Source organism: Trichosurus vulpecula, chromosome 6 (assembly GCF_011100635.1).
Source record: "Trichosurus vulpecula isolate mTriVul1 chromosome 6, mTriVul1.pri, whole genome shotgun sequence".
NCBI lineage: Eukaryota > Metazoa > Chordata > Mammalia > Diprotodontia > Phalangeridae > Trichosurus > Trichosurus vulpecula.
The window spans coordinates 158,957,479-158,979,433 of NC_050578.1; the positions used below are offsets into that span (position 1 = coordinate 158,957,479).

The following is a 21,955-nucleotide window of genomic DNA, read 5'->3' on the forward strand; positions in this document are numbered from 1 at the left end:
ATAATTAGAATGTTAAATTAAAATTGATAGAAGTAGTAAGGAAAGTTTAGAAACATCTTGACCCAATATTTTTATTCAAGGACTTTTGCTTTTTTTTAATGATACTTTGAAATGGAACCCACGTTTTATGTGGTTTAAAATGTTTTAAGATGATTTTTGAATTTTATTTTTACAGTCAATGCAGAAATAGAGTCAAGTCAAGCCAAGAGGCACTTATAGCCTGTTGTGTATCAGCAGTATGCTAAACTTGGGGGATACAAAGAAAGGAAAAAAAAAACCCAGTCTCTGCTCTCAAGAAGCTTAGTATTTAAGGGTAAAGTGCATAATGCAGGGTATCATGGTAATTTTCTTTCCAATGCATACTGGCTATCTGATCCTCAGCAAGTCATTTAACCTCTTACCCCGGGCAACTTTCTAAAACTATAAAATTGCTGAGCAGAAGGTGCCAATGTATTGATAGAGCAGATGTCCTCGTGAGGAGTTCTTATTACCAGTAATTTTCAAACATTGTTGATAGATTATATACCCCAGTCAGTAAAAATTTTTTCAGCACACATTTTGTATGTTTATAAGTTATTTATAAATTGTATATATATGAATACAATATGAATATAATATGGCTATACTAATGATTATATGTTAAAAAGACTTAAGCAAAAATAGAAATTTTAAAAGCCTGAGATTAAGATGAAATATTAATAGGGAGCCACTGAAAATTTTTGAGAAGAGAGGTGACGTAGTCATACTTGTGTTTTAGGAAAATCACTTTGGCATCTGTGTGGAGAATGGAAAGACCTGAGGCAGAGAGGCTGTTAGAGTAGTCCAGGCAAGCAGTGACCAAGGACTACCTAAACTAGGGTGGTTAGTGCCCAATGAGTAGAAAAGGGGAAGGATGTGAGAGATGTTATAGCAGTGAAATCTATAAAATTCTGCAGCTGTCTGAATATTGGGGGTGTGAGAGTGAGGAGGTGAAAGTGATGTGAAAGTTGTGGAGCCGGGTGCCTTAAATGATGGTGGTGACTTTGACCGTGATAGGGAAGTTGGGAAGATAAATAGGTTTTTTGGGGGAAAAATAACATAATGATATCTGTGATGAAGCTTATAGCTCGTCCGTGACTATACATTCTGTGAGACTAACTCAGAGACAGCTAGGTGGTTCAGTGGATAGAGCACTGAGCCTGGAGTCAGAAATATCTGAGTTCAAATTCAGTCACAGACGCTTATTAGCTATGTGATCCTGGGCAAATCTTTAACCTCTGTCTATTTCAGTTTCCTTAGCTGTAAAATGAGGATAATAATTGTACCTACTCCCAGGGTTGTTGTGAGGATCAAATGAGATAATATTTATAAAGCACTTAACAGAGTTCCTGGTGTATAGTAGGCACTGTATAAATGCTAACTTTTTAAAATTGCACTTATAATTATTTGTAAAATAATTTTTACTGTGCTAACGCAGTGCCTGGCACATAGTAAGCAATTGATAACTGCTTGTTCCCTTCCCCTAACTCTGTCCAATCCATAATGAAAAAGGAAGTCTGGACTACCATATATTTTGTCATTATACCAGAACACAGAACCTACCCTCCGAGGGGGAAGAATGCTGGTGAGATTTTCCTAATGGCACCTGTGTTTGCTATTGCTTTAAGTACCAGGTAACGTAACTGCCCTCAGGAGGTGTTAATTCCAGCCTTAGAAGGGAGGAAGTTGGGAACTTGCACAACAGAAGGTGAGGGAACATTGGGAGATACTTATGAATTATGAAAGAGACAAATCTCATGACTGGCTGTTGTGGTGAAATGTTACCCATTTTCCCATCTTGCATTTGGCCAGTGACATGCATTGGAGGTCAAGCTATGGCAGCTACTTTGGAGACTTGCCTTGTCTAGTGAAACCACAGGTTCATTCTTATTTCAATTCTTTTATGTAGGTTTTTCTCTTTTTTATGGTCATTTGAATATTCCTAAATGTTATTATTTACTTTCTATAAGATTACTGAAACCATCCATAGCATAGTAATAGCCAGTATTTATGCAGCTCTATAAAGTTTGCAAAGCACTTGACATTCGACATCTCATTTTATCCTTACAACAACCTTGTGAGATTGGTATTATCCCCATTCTGTAGCTGGCGAAACTGAGGTTGAGGAAGTTTAAGTATTTGCCCAGTGTTCCACAGATAAGAGAAATATCTGAGGCACAGGATCTGAACTCATGGCTTCTTAACTCCAAGTCCAACACTATATCCATTATACATCAGGCTTTAGCTTATACTGTCCTAATCTCAGTTTTTTCAGCATTTTGAAAATAAATGGGTCATAAAAGATTGTGATACAGCATAGAGCGTTTTATTTTAGGTATTAAGGTAATAATAGTTTATTTACAGAATCCCTAGTGTACTTAAACATTTTTTAAGTATCCAAAGTATCCTTCTACATTTAATTATTCACTTTCTAAAGGTATATTATCCCTTTTAGGTTTTCAGGTAGTGTTAAGAGAGACATAATTAATTGTAAAACTTTTTTAATAATGCTGTTGTTTGTCCTTTGTTCTTGAAAAGGACCGTGAGGCCATGACTTGCAAGTGAATTGGATTTAAGTAAGGGAGGGCTGTGCAAAGTCACCAGATTTTCTCCTCCAGAGCCATCTGGGCCTCATGGCAAGATATAGATCAGGACAACCGGAGATGGTCCTAGAGGCAGTGGGATACCTTGGCCTTTTTAAGCTAAGGTCTTTCCCAGGTCTTGGTTTGATTGAGACAACACCCATTCAGTGATTAAGGCTAGGCAAGAAGTGAGGCCAAGAGTGACTTCTTTTACTTAGTCAAAAAAAAAAAAAATGTATAAGAAGACCATCAGGATTTCTAGCCAAAACAGAAAGTGTTGCTATTTACATTTACTTCGAGCCAATCAGGACCCAAACAATGACCAGGTGGGGCTTGGGCTAGGCCCTATTGTTGGCCAATCAATGAGAGCCAGATTGAATTGTGTTTAAGTCATAGTCTTTAAGAGAGAAATCTACCTTATAAATCCCTAGATAACTTGCAAGGTTTCAGTGATCAAAATTTATATTCCTTTGGGCACAGCAGCCACAGGTAAAGGTATTATGTGGACACGAGGAGAGAAGAGCTACTAGCTAAGCTGCTGTATGGGTGGGCTTTTAGCACTTATTCAATCAAGTGCCCTTGAAGAGTTTGGCTTTTGTTTCCTTGATTAAATTGGGAGTCCTTGATGACCTCCTTGCCTCAAGGGAAAGCCTAATTTATATGGGTTTGAGTGACATGTTTGTGACATCAGAGGCTTTTAGACCACATGGGCTTAAGTCTCATTTCTGTGGTCACGTGGTCATGTGTGACTCACCTTTGATCCTGAATGAGATATATAAACCCAGAGGCTGGCCTTCACCCTTGGGGCCAAAGGAGGAGTGGCGCATGACTCTGGGCCAGCCGTTGTTAACAGCTCCCCAGCTCATGAACTTAGATGGTGATGGTTTCTTGGTAACTATGAATTGTGATCTGGTCTGTTTATATTGTATGTGTTTGTAACTTGTTTGTATTTGCTCTGAAGTTCAGGTTGCTGGCTTTTCTTCCTGAACTAAGTGAGTTTATATGTATACGTTGTATTAAAGTAAGGTTGTTAACCGCTTAACATTACTTTCTTTAGTAAAGCTGGTCAGAAGAACCTGTGCTGGCAGCATTCTTGTTGTTGGGCTTGTGTTGGTCTTTCACCTCCACAATAGCTGCTAGCCAAATTGTTGTAACAGCTGCCCAACTGGAACTGGCCAGTTGGTTCCCTGATGGGGCAGCTCATACCACTCACAAGTTGTTGTTTGTCCTTTCTCAAAGTGGATCATGATAAACACTAAACCTTGGATTAGGCACTGTGGGAGAGAAAGAGAAATATGAACATGAGACTTTTCTTCTGTAATGGTAATCAGGGAAGGATTTTTTTTACTGTTCTTGTCTTTTGGGATGCTAAGGCTATCAGGTGCATTTAATAAGTCTGGCCTTTCTTTGAATGGGGCAGGTAAAGTGGAATCTTTTTGTCTTGGAGTGTTTCTCAGCACTAAGGCAATGGGGAGTCATTGATTGGAAACAATGCAACTTTCCCACACCCTCGAGCCCTCAGGCTACTGAACATGTTCTGGAAGGTTAGCGTTTGACTTTGGGGAACACTCATTGAAAGAGTGTTGGTGAGGAGACTGTGGGCAAGCCGTTGACCTCTCCCCCACCCATCCCCGTTTTAATAACCCAGATATTGGTGCTTCTCTGGTAACTATTGTGATTTGATCAGACAAGGTCTGTCTGTCATCTGTTTGTAATTTCTGTTTATATTTGCTCTGAAGTTCAGGGGGCTGATCTTTTCCCCCTGAACTAAGTGAATGATATATGTATGTTTAATTAAACTGAGATTGTTAACCCCTTAAAGTTGCTTTCCTTAGAAAAGCAGATCGAAAAATTTTGTTAGCAGCCCTTCTGTGTGCTTTTGTTGTTGGTCTTACATAACCAAGGTAGCTGCTAGCAACATTGTTGTTACACCTTCAAAAAGTTTGACAAATAAATATAAAATGACATGGCAGTACTAGATTGAGACATTCAGAGTATAGGCATATGTTAAACTCAGAGAAGCGACCAGTCTCTGTGGATTTAAATTTAAAAAACAAACAGACATCAAGTGCCTACCATATTCAAAGTACTGCACTTTTATTTTGAGGGTAAAAAGACAAAAAATTGAAGTCCCTGCCTTTAAAAGAGCTTATCTCCTGTAGAAGGAGGTTGTTGTATACAGAAAGTATTTTGAAGTGGAAGAGTACTAATAACTGGATAGATCAGGACAGACCTTTCATAAGGATGTGGCATCTGAGCTGCTGCTTGAAGGAAGATGGTGATCTTGAGAAATGAGGACAAAAGGGTTGTGAGTATTGATTTAGTTAATATTTATGGACAGTGCTTTGCAAACCTTAAAATGACCCATAAATACCAGCTATCAATTGGCTTTGGGGAGAGAAGAGTCAGAGATGATTGGGATTAAGAACCTGACTGCAAAGATGGAGTTTCACTTATAGGACTTAGGTTTAGAAGAGGAAAGTCAAGGGTTCCATGTTGAATTTGAAACATTGATGGGATATCCAGATGTCAGCAGTCAGTTGGTGATTCAGAAGAAGCGATGAGAAGACAGACGGACTCTGGCTGTATTTGGGAGTTAAATGCTTAGAGATAATATCCAGAGAGAATACAAGATAGAGGGTGTAGGAGAGTTCTGGGGAGCGCCTGGGCAAGAGATAAAATTGTTGATCCTCACAGGAGACTGAGTAGGAGTGGTCAGACAGGTAGGAGTTCCCCTTTTCAATATATGTTGCTTTCTACTATTAGAATGTAAACCTCTTGAAGACAGAGATTGAGACTGTCTTGCTGCTTATCTTTGTATCTTATGTACAGTGCCTGGCACATAGTAAGCATTTATTAAGTACTTTCCCATTTCATTCCAGGGAGCAATGTTACCGAAGCCAAAGAAGGAGAAACTGTCTGTAGGGTGAAGTTGGTGGACCTGTGGAGGTGTTGTCGTAGTTGTCAAAAGTTGAATGAAGAGAAGTTAGAGACTGAAAAAATTCCTGGATTTAGCAGTAGAGATCGTCTCTTAACTTGGGAGAGGGAAAGTTCAGTCAAGGGTGGAGGTTGGAAGCCATAGTGCTAAAAGTTAATAAAGGCAAGCAGTGAGTAGTGACTTTTAGTGAAAGGGGTAAGCCAACATAAGGCAGGGGCTGAAAGGGATGGTGGGTAAAGGATAGTTTTTGACTTATGGGATAGGCTTGAACACATTTATAGGCAGAGGATAAGGAGCCAGGATATAGGGAACAGAGATGAGAGAGAGGTAATATGATTAAAAAGGAAGGAAAGTTTTTGGAGGAGATGGGAGAGGAAGGAATTGAAGATACAAGTAGGCATTGACCTTAATCAAGGAGAAGGCATCATTTCCTCAGTGGAAGATAGAATAGTTGAAGGTGTAGACGGGCTTTTAGAAGGAGTATGAGGAGATGAAGAAACTTGACAGATGACCTCATTTTCCCCCAGAATTAGCAAGAAAACTTTTGAAGATTGAGAGGTTTAAGCTGACTGTTAAAGGCATTGGTATAGTTGGAAGAAGGGAATTCATAAAAATAACAGTAAAATCTTCAGATGAAAGAGACCTTAGAAATTTCCTAAGCCCAACACCTTCATGTTACAGATGTGGAAACTGAGGCACAAGGAGGTTGGTTGACTGGCCCAGGATTATAAAGTTAGTTAGTGACATACCTAAGACCGGAATCTAGGTTACCTGAATCTTCTTCCAGGACATCAAGAAGCTCTTCAATACTGTTGACATTGCACTGATTCTAATATTTTACTCTTTATTCCAGTAAGGATTGCTGTGTGACCCCAGACAAGCCACTTAACCTTTTTCAGCTTCACTTTTACTCATCTGTAAAATGAGTACAATAATTGTAACTATTGAGCAATAATTTTGATTTTGTCTTTTCCAAAGAGAGGACACTGACATCTTTGTAGTACTTCTATAATTTAGCAGTATATAAATAACTAAGCTTAGTATGTAGGATAATTGGTTTAAATAGGAATTCCTGGGACCTTCTTCCCCATGCAGCTTTAAGTCAAGTGAGCTTCTTCTCAGTGTCTTTCTTGTCACCTGCCCTTGGAGCAAAAGTTGCTAGTTATAGTTCTGCTTGTTTAGGCTTCAGTATGTTTTTTGTAGTAAAGGTACAAAATACTTTCTTTGTCTTGTCTAATAATATCTAACATTTAAAATATAATGGGATCTATTACTGAAACTATAATGCACAGAATGATATCTTAATGAGAGTAGAATGTTACAGAATCCCTAAATTATCTTGAGCAGACCTTAATGAAAATTTGATTTATTTATATATTTGTTTTCAAATTATAAACAATTGATGCAAATTAAATACTTTGAGAACCTGTACATTTTAAAATATGCTTCTGCTCACTGCCCAAATAAAATAAAATTAGGTTCCCCCATGTTGTTTTCACTCATAATATGTCTGGTATTTCCTGTTAATTTCAATTATAATCAGCCCTTCGGTTTATAAAAATGCTTTTGAAAGCTTTGTGCTAATGGTAAATGTTACTTTTTATGTTGAACTCTTAGAGCCATGTAATTCTGGTGTTAAGGCCTTGCTTAGCTGGCAGAAAGTTGATGCAGTGCTGGCTAAGGTTTGATTATAGTTGAGCTTATTTCTTTTAGTAACAACAATGAAGTGACATTCATATGGCCTAGATTCAGGATGTTGTCTCTGTGCCAATAGTTTTAGACATTACTCCTTTTTAAAATTGAGTCAGGAACATTCTGTTAAACCAGCTGTGTAGTGAGGATGTTACCATTTAAGTGATTGGTTCACTTCACTAGAATTGAAAATGAAGGAGAGATTCAGTGCTCTTATATCAGGCTTCTATATGTGCAGTGTTAAATCAGGTCACATAGAATCTTGAACAGCTACATATATCTCCTGTTAACATTTTAATTTGTACAGTTAATGTTGTGACTTTGTAATTGTATTCAAAAAAATTAACTTCCCACAAGTTTAAAAAAAATTAGTGACTAGCTTCCTTTTAAACTTTCCCTCCCCTCCCTAAATTTTACATTCGATACACTGGATGCTAACAAACTAAACAAAACTAAAAAAAATCTGATTTTTGTGGAAAAATTGGGAAAGGGTTTTGGGTATTAGAAATCTTTTTTTATGTCAGAAAATGAGTGGATTAAAAGAACAGCAATATGGTTTATTTTAAAAATTTTTTTAAAATATTGTTTAAATATACAGTGGTTGTATGATTATTTTTTGTTAACATAGTGAACTCCTACCTTAGATCTCAACCTTTTTCTGATTTATTACAGTCAAAGAGAGACCTGTAAAACACACAGTAAATTAATTGCTCAATGTTATTTAATCAGTAAGTATCAAAGGTAAAATTGATACCCAGTTCTTTCTGACTCGAAGCCTAGCTGTTTGTCCACTATACTACACTGTCTCTTGTTTAATTCTCATGGCATATTATGAAATGTGTCCAGTGAAGAAGAACTCAATAGAGCGCACATACTGGGAAAGTACCTGTTTTCTCATTATGCCTTTTAGAATTAGTCACTACCCCAGTGGGTAGTACAGTAATTTTTCTTTTACTCCAACAAACATTTGTTAAACACCCACTGCATATAAGGAACTTTTCTAGGCATTGGGAACCTAAAACAAGAGTCCCTGCCCTCATAGAGTTTATGTTCTCTTGCAAAATCACACACATACACAGATACACAGGATTACAGCTTAAGAGGTGGGAAGGAACTTTGTAATCTAATCAAAGTCCTTATTTTACAAATGTAGAAACTGAGATCCTGAGAAGTTAGAGCTGCTGCAGTTACAAATTAAAAAGTCATAGTCCCTACCCTCAAGGGCCTTACAGGCTCTGACTTGCCCAAGGTTGCCCAGGCAATAAGTAGTAGAACTGGGATCCAAAACTCAGTTCCTCTCACTTCAAAATCAGCAATTTTTCCATTACACCAAATCACTTAGGGAAAAAAAATCCAAAACCAAAAAGTTGAGCAAATCCATCTGAATATCATTTGACTAAAGAAAAGAAAAAAACAGCAAGAAAAGAAACCCTAAAACTCAGATAAGAATATCTAAAAGAGTCTGTCATTTGTTTTTAGAGAGTATTTTACACCTACCGTAAAACATTAACTCTTCACATATCTATGACATAGTTTTAGGAATGAAAATACCGTAATATTTTCTCTAAGTCTCTTTAGGCTGCTGGAGTAGTCTTAGTTATTTTAGTCAGACGAAGCCATCATCCAGATCGATGTGTATTCTTTTAACTGTTTTACAAAAATTTAACTGGGTCATTGAAAAAACAACAACAGGCTACTCTCCCAGTGAGTAGCCAAGTTAGGTGGTGCACATCAAGAAATCTGGCTCTCCCTTTTTTTAGGGTGGGGGTGTCAGAACAAAAGTTGAAAGGGGATTCCCTCTTTTTTCTACCTGGTAGGCAGCAGGACCAGGGACTTCCCAAACTGTGCACTTACTAGATTCACTTCAATAGCCCAGGACTAGGGCTGTAGTTGTGGTGAAGTAAAGAACAGTATGGTATATAGGGACAGGAAATTTTAAGTTGTTTAGGGAGGAGCCAGATGTGGATGACAGGGACCTCTTGCCAGTGTGCCACCTTGGGAATTGTTCTGAACTCCTAGGCATCACCTCTTCATTATTTTATCTGCTCTAGAGATCTATTCAGCTTCCCTCTCCACCATCACTATCTGTTGTTCAAGCAAGGTTTTTCTGATTTCTTGGCCTACTTCAGAAGAAATTGTAGGTTCATGCAGAGAACTTTTGATTTTTCTTCAGGACTTTTTTTTTACTGCATAGTAAAGTTAATAATTAATAGCAATAATGATGATAGGAATGCATATTTATATAACATGTAACAGTTTATAAAACTCCTTCCTAAGCCTCTTAGCTCAGTTTACCAAATTGTCCTGTGTAGCCCATGTCATTTGAGGAAACCATCATCCTTCCAGTCAGTCCCCCAGGTTCACGATGTAGTGACCTATCTACTCTTTCTTCTCACTAACAATATATATCTAATTAGTTACTAAATATTGTATCTTTATATCTATCTTGTCTTTCATGTCTCCTATGTGTGAAATGCTCTTTCTTGGAGAACCACTAACTCTGTTAAAGGCTAAGCTTATTTCCCCTCTTTCAAGCAGTGTTTCTTGATTCTCCAAGTTGTTGGCGACCCCTTCCCCTCAGTTACTTTGTATTCATTTATTTATCCGTTTATTCAGTATATATTTTGTATTTGTCTTCTTGTAAACTTGTTCCCCAACACTCTCCCCATAGAATATAAGCTCTTTGAGGGCAATGACTATCTTGATTTTGGGTTTTGTGTTGCCTGGACCTACAAGGTGCCTCTTCACACAGAATATGCTTAATAAATGTGTGTTGAGTGGTTGATTTTCTCACATAGATGATGATACTGTGGCTAGAGGTGAATTTCTCATTGGCATATGTGCATTATAAGTGCCCGGTCTTCTCACCTGTAAGTCAGCTGTATATCCCACTGCCTATCATGTAACGGGAAAAATGAATAGAGAGTAAGAAGACTTGCTTTTGTTATACCCAACCCTATACCACTCCCATTCTCCTTTTCCTTTAGACCTAATAGGGAAATTTAAAAAATCATACTTATACACACTGCATTATCTGTATGCAAAATGATGGAATCATTTTTTTAAGTTCCCTTCCAGGTTTAAACCATATGACCCTAGTGACTAATTTTTATAAACAAAGAACTTGAAGCTTATCTATGGTTCATAGGAAGACCAGATTCAGGCTTTCTTAGGCATTATGAACACTAGCTGAAGTGAAGGGTAGGGACATCTGAATGGTAAAAGGAATGTGTCTTTTGGTTAGAAACGAGTACCTACATGAATGAGATCAGAGATCCATCAAAGGATGAAAATCTTGATCTAACATTGGTAAGCATGTTTTATTATTTTGTGTGACCCTACAGGTTTTCATGTGTTTTCACATGTATATCTCACCTTATTTTCATAACAACACTGTGAAGTAGACAGAACAGAAATTTATACTTCTGTTTATTTAGGGACTAGACATGTGATTTCATTGGTGTGGGGAACTTCTGGGTGAGGAAACTTCCTCTAAGTAGGTTAGTAAATAATAGTCTTAGAGGATTGCCCAGAGCACTAAAAGGACAAGTTCATTTGCTTGGGGTTGTGCAGCCAGTAAGGCATTAGTTGGTGCAGTAGATAGAGTGCTCAACCTGGAGTCAGGAAGAACTGAGTTCAAGTCCACTCTTAGATACGTACGAGCTGTGTGACTCTGGGCAAGTCACTTAACCCTGTTTGCCTCAGTTTCCCCATCGGTAAAATGAGCCTGCAAAAGAAATGGCAAACCCCTCCACTATCTTTGCCAAGAAAACCCCAATGGGGTCACGAAGGGTCCAACATCACTGAAACAACTAAAAAACAGCAACAACATCACCCACAATGGCCAGTGTCATCACAGGTCGGATCCCTCCTTTTAAGGCCAGCTCTTGTGCTGCTTTTCCCCTTATTTTATAAATGAGAAAACAAGGACTCAGAGAGCTGGGTTTGGCTAAGTTTCCATTGTTAGGATTTTGCAAAACTGGGGCCACTAAGTCTTATGACTCCTAGTCCAGTGTTCCTTACCTTCTACCACACTGTCTCTGATATTTTAAAAATGTTACTGGAAGAGGTGTACTCAATGTTAATGACTGATTAGGTGTAGAAAATAGGGAATGGGGAATAGTGTGGGTTCATGCTAAGATTTTTGTTTTTCACAGGTGATAATCAAGAAAATTAGTTAAAGAATTAAGATAGGGGCAGCTAGGTGGTGCAGTGAGTAGAGCACCAGCCCTTGAGTCAGGAGGACCTGAGTTCAAATCCGGCCTCAGATACTTGACACATGTACTAGCTGTGTGACCTTGGGCAAGTCACTGGACCCCAACTGCCCTGCCAAAAAAACAAAAAAAAAAAAGAATTAAGATGGCAGTAAGCTATAACATTTAAGAGGTGAGAGAAAAGCCATAAACCAGATTGATGGTTTCTACATCTGTAAAAAACCATTAGAGTAAGGGTCTTAGCTTGGGGTCCATGGTTAGGTTTCAGTCAGTCTGTGAACTTGGATGGAAAAAGAAACTACATATTTATTTTTTACTAACCTCTAACTGAAATTGAGCATTTCTTTCAATGATTTAAAAACATTATTTTGAGGAGAGGCCCGTATAGGCATTACCAGACTTCAAAAGGGGATCATGATTAAAAAAAATTTAAGAACCCTTATGTTAGGGGAATTTGGCTCTTGAACATTTCTATTATATTGTATTTGGTACCTATGTGGGAAATTGTGTTTGAAGCCTTGAGCGGTTAGGTTTTTAACAATGTGTGGTCCAAGGGTAGATTGTACCCTCTAGAGCATGCAACTACCCCTCCTACTTCTCTTTCCTTAGAAAAAGATATTGTTGTGAATTGAGTGATAGCTCTTCTGCAAAAAAGTTGGAGAACCAGGTAGATCCAAAAATAAAGAAATCATCTAGGATCCCTACTTAAAGCCCTCAATTTGAATCTCTCGGATGATAAAAATGGGAGATTAGTTTATGTAGAATCAACCAAGAATAGATGTTGAGAAAATAGTTCCCCGTAAAACTGCCAAGGCTTAAAGAGTATGTAATGGTGATTTAAAATAGAAATGCATGTATTTTGAGAAGGTAGAGTAAGGTAATGGCTACCTGCTGTCATAGGCCATTTACATATTAACTACAAAAAATGGTTTCTTTTTTTTCTCCCTTTAACTGTCACTTCCCTGGTCATTTCTGTTATTAGCAGAAATTTCAGACATCACATCTCTGTTAGGGACTGTTCTAAAGGACATCTGCAACTAATAGTTATGTGTATAAAGGACCGAATGAATAGGTAGAAAGGCACAAATGGGAACATGTTTAGGCAAATGTTTCATCTGAGGTTCTGGAGAGTACTAAAGGAACAAGATCAATGGTTATATAGTAGAGGAGGAAGAGTAATTACACAGGCAATCTAGCTTGATGATTTAATTAGACTTTAGACAATGATTGTTCTGTTGCCTGTTTCAAAAATATTTAATTTTTCTACTGGTGAATCTCTAGTAGAAAAAGTTGGCAAAATGCCAAAAGATGTCATAGGCCTTCCACAATTAGAAACTGTTTTGAATGGGAATAATTGGCAATAGGACAAATACATCATTTAAGAACAGCTTTCCAAAGGACAAACAAGAAGCTTAATTTTACTACCTATGAAAATTCAGTCTGGCCAGTTTCTTCTGTTGTTTAGCACTCATATTCTTCTGAAAGCAGTGGTGTTATTATTGGAATGTGGGCAAATCACCACAGTACATTGAAGTAGAAATTTGTGAATAAGTGATTATATGGACAGTGAAGCTTGCATTTCCATGAGCAAAGGCAATTTCTAGAAGGCAGGATTACTGCCTAATTTTTGGAAGTTCGGTAAATATTTCAATACTACTCTTTTATCTGTATCTTAAGTGAGTGTTAATGAAGTAAACTTTATTATAAAATACTGACCACAATTACCTGAGTAAATTGTTCTTCAGGGCTTACCTATTAAAGAATTATGATTCAGAGCTTCAGCTTACTCATGTCAGATATATGAGACATTTGGAATAGATGATCTTTAAGGTCCTTACCAGCTCTAAAAATCTGTATTTTACTATTCCCTAAATACCTTATTAATTTTTTATACTTTCATTCATATTGACCTTTTATCTTAATATCCTATAGCAAATGCTTATTATTCAGCATATTGATTTTCTGTGACATGTAAATTATGGCAAAGAATAGTAGAAGTCCTGGTTTAGGAATGATTTTTAGACTTCCCATATGTTCACCAGAATGATTTCCTTTATGGTGTCACGAGCAACATATATGTTTCCGCCTTATAATAGGCAGGGACCGTTTTCTTTTCTTTCTTATGTTTGCTGTTCCTTCCTGAGAGACTTCGTTTTTTATGTTCTCCTGTCATGTGTCATTTAATTTCTGTTGAGCCTACAGTTGTCTTTTAAATGTAGGTTTCTCAATGTTCTGATGTTGGCCACAGTCTTGTTCTCTATTCCTTGCCTTGGTGATCTTGATAGATTGTATTACAGCATGTTCAGTGGAAGGCATCTTAGAAATTATCTAGATCAACTCTTTTCATTTTAAACGTAAATGACTTAGCTAGGGTAGGTGGTAGCAGAGCTGGGACTGCAACTGAAGTCCCTCAGCTCTGAGTCCATTGTCCTTTTAATTGCATTGTACTACCTCCAACTCTCAGGGTTTTTATGATACAGAAGTAGCAAAATTAGTTTGCGCCTTTCTGTTTTGAAAACTTAAGGTATTTAATGGGGTCTGAATTGGCCTACTAGCTCAGTCATCAGAGTTTTCATAGATTCATAGCATTTTGCTGATTTTTTTTTTGGAGGGGGGAAGGCAGGGCATTTGGGGTTAGGTGACTTGCCCAAACGTCACACAGCTAGTAAGTGTGTCAAGTGTCTGAGGCCGGATTTGAACTTGGGTCCTCCTGACTCCAGGGCCGGTGCTATACTCACTGTGCCACCTAGCTGCCCCATTTTGCTGATTTTTGATAGAGATTTATACCTCTTGATGTGTGCTTAAGGCATCAAAGAGAAAATAAGCAGAACCAGCATTTGAATCTCCAGATTCAGTGCTCTGTCCACTATAATAGAATCAAGGATGTCACTGCCAGGACAATTCTAACTAGACTATTAAAGTTTAAATTATTAAACTGAACTAAGCTATTAAAATGACATACATTATAGTGAAACTTTTTATAGTTGTTGCTCTCTGATTCCCTCCGCCCACTATAATATTTTAGCAACATAAAGGTTTCTATGTTCTGACTGGCAAATAATTAAATATTTATATATCATGCATTTTGAATAGAAGTAGAGTTTAGAAACATTTGGTCAAAATAGTCTTTAAGTATAGTCATTCATTTTTTTTCTTACAAAGGCAAATTGTTCAAAAATGTTTTTGTTTGCTGTCCAAAAAAACATGCAAAAGTTGGATTTCGTGAAATTTTGAACACTGTTATTCTAGATTAGAGATGATCAATTTTAGGAATAATTGTGTTCTCAATTTCAAGGACTACTGTACTTTAAGATGAGGATAGTAAAAGTCAGTTCCTCTGAAAAATAATTTCAGTGGAGTAGCAAAATTGTGTGTGTGTGTCTGTGTGTCTGTGTCTGTGTCTATAAGATGACTTACTCAGACTCTGAATAACGACTCTATCTTCAGACTGTTAATGTCTTTTCTACACCACTCTGTTGCTTCTCTTCATGTTGTTTTATGATTCCCTGAAATTATCTAATTAGCATATTATACAAAAAAATTCCTAGCAAATACAAACAATTTTGTTTTACAAATACTTCCTGCTGTACTAGAGGGACATTTTCTCACAGATTTCCCACATTGAAGTGGTACACAGTGTTAGATCATGAAACTGACTATAACCAGGGCATTGTTTAAAATGAATAGTGTGCAGTGTGACCAAGGAAACTGTGATTTTTTTGTTTTTAATGGCTATGGTTTTTGTTACATAGTTGTAATTTAGAATTTATTATATCTCTTGGGGTTTGCAAAAGTAATATTTGTTCTACATTTTGATGTCTGAGAGCTTTTAAGTTATAGAGTATATTGTGATATTTGTAAGTACAAAAATGTCCACTGATTTAATTTGATCAGTTAAGAATAGAATTGAGTGACTTTTTAGTTAAAATAGCAATTTTCTCTTAGACAAATATCTCTATCTTTATTTATGTTTGTTATCTTGCTTTCTAGTGCTTTTCCTTCATATGTAGTACTTGAATGGCCATTTGGTGATGGCCTTTTTCCATTACAAATTGAATTATATACAGTAACGTATCAAAGATTATTTTTTGGTGAGAAATCTAATTTGTAATTATTTCAGTTAGGGGCAAAAAGAAAAAAGGCCCTGTCCTGGCCCTTTTCTTTTCTTTGGACTTGTAATCTATTTTAATGTATTTTGATGTTTTCTCTTTGCAAATGACTCTTCAAATCTATTTATCAGTTTCCACCTTCAGCCCGGATATTTAGTCCTGTATTCCTGGTTGACTTTTGGACATCTTCAACACTGTATTTCACTGCCTTTTTTTTTTAAAAAAAAATATTGTTTCAGATTTTCTCCATCCCTTCCTCTACCCATTTTCACTGGCTTTTCAAAATCAACATGTCCAAATTTCAACTCATCTTTCCTATCAAGCTTGCTTCTTCCCCTAAATTCTCAGTTTCTGTTGATGGCATCACTATCCACTCTTATTCCGATTAGTAGCCTCAAAGTAATCTTTTGACTCTTTTACCCTCACTTCTAAATAACTGCCAAATCTACTTTTGCATTAATTTTCAAATTTATTCCTACCTTCCCACTGCCACCAGACATAATGGTTCAGAGCTTCTCTTTTTCTGTAGCTTATTATATGAGTATTTTATTTGTCCTTATCTCTAGTCTTTCCCCATTTTAATCCAACCATTATGCTGTTGCCCAAGTAATCTTTCTTCATTCACCACTAGTATCATGTTACTTCTCAACTCAAAAAATGTAAGGGATTATAAGATCCTTTTGGGTTGGTAGGGTCCTCAGAAGTAACTTAGTCCAATCCCCTATTTTTATAGATGAGGAGACAGAAGCCTAGAAAGGTTAAGCAACTTTCCTATCATCATCCCAGGCATATGGAGAGGAAAGTAGGAATTCCCATTCAAGTCTGCTTGGGTGTGTTGTGTGTTATTCCTCTGTTGTTCTTAAAGAGGACCAATGACATCATGAGGATGATGTCTTGACTTGCGTGTGCATTAGATTTAAGTGAGGCAGAACTATGTGAAGTCTTCAGTTTTACTCTCTTCTGCAGAGTCATCAAAGTCCGGGGACAAGAAGGAAGGTTAAGTCCTCTTATTTTAAGTTTAGTACTCTGTCTCCTGTTCCATAAACTTAAGTTGCTCGCTGTCGTTTAAGGTATAAAGTGGAAACTCTTATCCTGACATTGAAGCATCCACCCAACCTACGTGGACCGTACCTTTCTTATCTCATGTGATGCTAGTCTCCTTCATGCATTCCATGTTGCAGCTCTTGTTGCTGCTCACCTTTCCCTCTTCAAGACCTGCCCTCTCTGTAAGGCCTTTGTTCAAAATCTATCTTTGCCTAGAATGGACTCCACTTAAACCTGAATTTATTTTGAAGGTCCTCCATTCCAGATAATTTATCGCCCCATCATATCTCCAAATTTATTTTACCTTTATAAGCTATTGCCAACTCGCTAGCCTTCTCTTATATAATTTAGAAGCTGCCCATTGGAATGTTAATTATTCATGATTATATAGCACCCAACACATTGTAAATTGTCAAAACAATCATTGTCTTCATGTCTTTCAATTTTTGTAGGGGTTTTCCATAACTCCCTACATAGTAATACAGGGCAATGTATGTAGTATATTGGGGTGGGGGGATTTTTTGTGAAAGAATTTGGGCCTTTTACTTAAGATGAGGTGTTTGCCAGGCTTCCTTTACTTTCTTATTGGTTTGGCTGCTGTGAGCATCTTGTCTCTTTCTATGTGTTGTTTTTCTTATGGACATAGCTCCATCCACTGCCAGGAGCAGCTTGAGTCTTTAGACATTGCCCTAGGCTTGACCTTGCAGTGGCATACCTGCTACATTACCCAAATTTTTCCTGCAAGTCTTTCTTGTATTTCAGCTTTGTTTCTACCCATGCCCTATGGTACCAACACAAATAGGGAGGACACAGATACTTAGGACAGCTAGAGAACAGGAAATTGTAAAAGTTCAAGGTTCCCAGACTGTCAGTTGCCTTGATTTCTCCCCACAAACTCCAAAAGAGCACGTTTCAGGTGCCTGGTATCTTGTTTTGCAGCCAATATTTAAACAATATTTGGTTAAATGAATTGTTTCATTCCTTCATTCTATGAGAGCAAGTTCCATTTCAGTATTCCTTATTAACAAAATTTATAACCTATTTATCTTTGTTTCCTTCTTTATTTAATCTTGAGTTTCACCTTATATTCATCAAATTGACAAAGATCACAAGAGAGTAATCAGTGTTGGAAGGACAACAGGAATACACTGCTATATCCACCTGCTGGTGGATTTGAGGATTAATCCAATTCTAGAAAGCAATATAAAATTATGCTTAAAAAGTGACAAAAATGTTCATACTCCTTTACCTAGAGATCCCATTGCTAGACATGTATCACAAGGATGTCAGAGATAAAAATATTACACCAGTGTGATTACGGAAGCACTATTTGTATTAGCAAAAAACTGGAAACGGAATAGATGCTTATTATTTGGGGAATGACAAGAAAAAGAGCAGTACAGTGAATAGTGGAATATTATAGCACTGTGAGAAATAATGACTATGCGGAATTCATAGAAGCCTGGGAAGACTTTTATGAACAGATACAAATTCAGGTAAGGAAAACCAGGAAAACAATATGTGCAACAGCGGCAAGATGAGAGGAAAGAACAAGCCCAAATCCCTACAAAACGGAATGCTGTGTAAACAGAGATAAGACTTAACCTCTTGGTCAGGTCATGAGTAGCCTGTTTATATATCTCTTCCTGTTACCCTGTTGAAAACCTTTTAACGTCTCCTTGTTGACTTAACACATTTTAGGAAGTTAAAGATACTGAGAAAACTAAAAAAATTATGGCAGTAATTCTTTATACTTTGACTTGAAAAGGCTTTGTATAGTCATAGGTTCACTAAGTGCTAAGCGCTAAAAAAAAATTTTGAACTCTCCTTCCTAACTTATATGGAATGTATATGTTGTATTTGGTTTTAATTCTGAGTGATATTATATCAGAATTGTCAACTGGTGTGATTGAGGATTTTGACAACTTAAGAGGATTATTAAATTACTTCTCTTTCTGTTTCTCTCTATCTCTCTGTCTCTTCCTCTCCCCCTCCTTTTTCCCCCTCCCTCTCTTTCCCCTTTCCTCCCTCTCTTCCTCCCCCCTCTTTCTTTTGTCTCCCACCTTTTTCTCTCACAGCCTCAGTGCCAGCCAGCAGTGTAAATAAATTCCGAGCTTCACCCAGCTTCCATTCCACTGTGGATAAAAAGAATATCGTCATGTCCAACATTACTATTGACCCAGATGTCAAACCTGGGGAATATGTCATCAAGAGTCTCTTTGCAGAATTTGCTGTGCAAGCTGAAAAGAAAATTGAAGTTGTAATGGCTGAGCCCTTGGTGAGTTCCATGGGTATTGTTATATTAAATGCTTTTAGTGCCTTTATAGTAACAGTGGTTGCATATGCAGTTTCACTCAAAAAAGTAGTAGTATGATCTAAAATGATTGTAAGGGGTGTGGCTTCATAGATACTTTGGAAAATACCTTACTAATTATTTGTGTGCTGTTTTATTAGTTTATTAATGTCTGTTACAGAAGCTTTTAAGTATTTAGTTGATCAAGATTCTACTTTGGTTGTTAATTTTCAAAATGTAATTCTGCATATTTAAGAAACTTTTGCCTTATACTGTTGGAATTAACATCTTTAACAGATAAAAATACTGAGACAGACAGTTTGTGGAAGGAACTACAAACTTATACAAACCAAATTGGAATACTTGCCATTCCCTGAATACAATATCCTAATTTCTGTCTCTTCACTTTTACGTAAGTGGTCCCCCATTTAGAGAATATATTCTTTTCTTTCTTGGAATGTACTTTCCTTTAGGACAGGGAATATTTTGTTTTTGTCTTTGGTTCTCTACTTCCTAGTGCAATATTTTGCACATAGTAGATACTCAGTAAATGTTAGATGGATTTTGTGGAGTACACTTATAAGCAACTACAGCAATAACAATGGAAATCCAAATAATATTAATAAAACACCAGGCTCTCTTATTCTATGTGACTGCTATAGAAAGACTGACAATTACTCATCAAACAAGGAGAAAATGATCAATATGTATTCTCAGCACATGATATGGGTAAAAACTTTACTGTATTTACTGTACTATAAAACTTATTTCTGTAGCTCGTGAATAGGCCTATATTTTATTTATTTTTTTTAAATTTTAAAATATTTTTATTTAAACTTTTGGTTCCAAATTCTATCCCTCCACCCTCCCTAAGACGGTAAACAATTAGATATAGGGTATACATTTGCAATTATGTAAAACATTTCCGTATTATTCATTTTGTACAAGAAGACTTGAATAAAAAAAAGTAAGTGAAAAATAGCATGCTTTAGTCTATATTCATTAAATATCAGTTCTTTTTCTGAAGGCGGATAGTATGCTTCGTCATTAGTCCTTTGGGATTATCTTGGATCATTGTATTGCTGACGGTAGCTAAATCATTCACAATTCTTCATCGAACAATATTGTTATTACTGTGTACAATGTTCTCCTGGTTCTGTTCACTATGCATTTGTTCATGTATTTCCAGTGGACCTGAATTTTACAGAGCAGTAGTAAACCATGACATTAGATATGTGCCATTGGGTTTATTAATTGACTAAAAAGAAGTTAACCTACAAAATGGCTAAGATCCATGAGTAGAATCAAAAGAGCTCTATGGGTGACATCCATATGAATTCAGTATGTCACCACAGAAACATTAAAGAAATGGCTAAGTTATGCATCTTTTTTTTTAACAGAAATAGAGAGGTTTATGATTGCAATATAAAACCTGTCTTTGCCACTGTAAATAAGTTATCCTTAAAAGTGCAAAGGCAGTTATTTAGATTCATCACATAAGAAAATCAGGAAACTTTGCATCATATGCATAACATTTCAAATTGCAAAAATTTAGCATCTAATGCCAGAATTGTTCTCCAACAGTTTAATATCTGCCCCTCACAAACAAGCAGAAGCTAAACAGCTTTATTATAATATAGACCCCCCCCCCCCAAGAATCTTTGAATTAAAAAATGAAACTCCTGGAATCAGCATTATTACGGACAAAATTATTATGCCATAAAAATTTAAGAATGATTTTAAATAGATTTCATCCTTAAATATTCATAGTCTTCATATAACCATATATTATATGAAATGAAAAGCTTTTAAAATATTGATAACCTAGTAAGACAAATTAGTACCATGTAGGCACACATATATCACCTCTGACATTGTGTATACAGCTGAAGTTGTCTCAGAGATGCTTTCAACAAGCTTATATCCCCCACTTTTATTCAGTTACAGAAAGCGATTATCTATCTAAGCAAAACTGTATAAATATTCTTGTAAAAGAACAATTTGAGGACAGCCACTTGTCTCAGCAATGTTTCTACTTGTAAATCCATCCCAAAAGACAAGAAAAAAGAGATGCTGTTAATACTACTATTACTAGAAATAGTACTACTATAATTCCAACACATTGTCTAAGCCATTGGGTGAAGGCATGGGGACAGTTGCAAATTAGGGGAATGCTAGACAGAGTGATGTATTACAAGGATTGGCCTGAGTCAGGTAATGATAGCTGTAAAATCCTGTCAGGAATCCTGAGAAAACTGTTGATCAAGTTAGCAGCATGGTGAGTAGGATGCAGCTGCTCCTAAGAGTCAAAGCATTAGACATTTCAGTATATGTTTTCCTGGCTGATTCTCTTTGTAGCTGTTGTAATGATCAGCTAGACATGGAGGAGAGCAGAGTAAGTGGAACTTCTTCATGCTCTGGTGCCACAAGAAATAGGAGACACTAGAACAAGTAAGAAATGTGAATACCCTGCCTGCTGATAATGCTTCAGCATAGATAGCACAGACCACAAAAGCAGGCAAACCACAAGTGCACATGAAATGGACTGATGCAATGAATACTTGAATTGTATGCTGGTATTATATCATAACAAAATTGGAAATAAGGGCCTCATACTTGGTGTGACTAGTGTTTCCCAGATTATATAATAATGAAGTGACAAGTACAGGTTATTTATAAGAAGTAACTTCATCTATGAGTCTGGGTTAAATGAAATAAGAGAAATTGAGGAGTTACTAAGTTATGAGTAAGGAAAAGTTGAAAAACCTAAAATTTTTAGGCAATTTTAGAAACTAAGATTATTGAAAAATTTCACTGAATTTCAAATAGGCAAAGGGACTGGGGGACTGAGCCTGTGATTTCATTGTTGTTGGAAACTCTTGGATAAGCAGACTCCTAACAATGCAGGTTAACACTTTCTTTTCAACTTCAGATCAGAAGAGATATCTGATCCTGAATCTTCTTGACTCCAAAGTCAGCTTTCTAGCCATGAAAGCACACTGTGTCTTCCGTAACTTTAGAAATTCTGCCTAAAAATGAATCAGATAGAAAAACAAACAAAACTG

At 36.7% G+C, this 21,955-nt stretch overlaps 1 protein-coding gene across 1 annotated transcript in view; it reads left to right on the plus strand.

Annotated features, from left to right (window-relative positions):
• Nucleotides 1–21,955, plus strand: part of FRYL (FRY like transcription coactivator) — a 315,130-nt gene that overhangs the window by 117,054 nt on the left and 176,121 nt on the right. Inside the window, exon 5 of the mRNA XM_036763836.1 lies at nucleotides 18,676–18,875. Coding sequence (XP_036619731.1) covers nucleotides 18,756–18,875 — 120 coding nt within the window. The 5' untranslated portion in view covers nucleotides 18,676–18,755. The remainder of the gene's footprint in view (nucleotides 1–18,675; nucleotides 18,876–21,955) is intronic.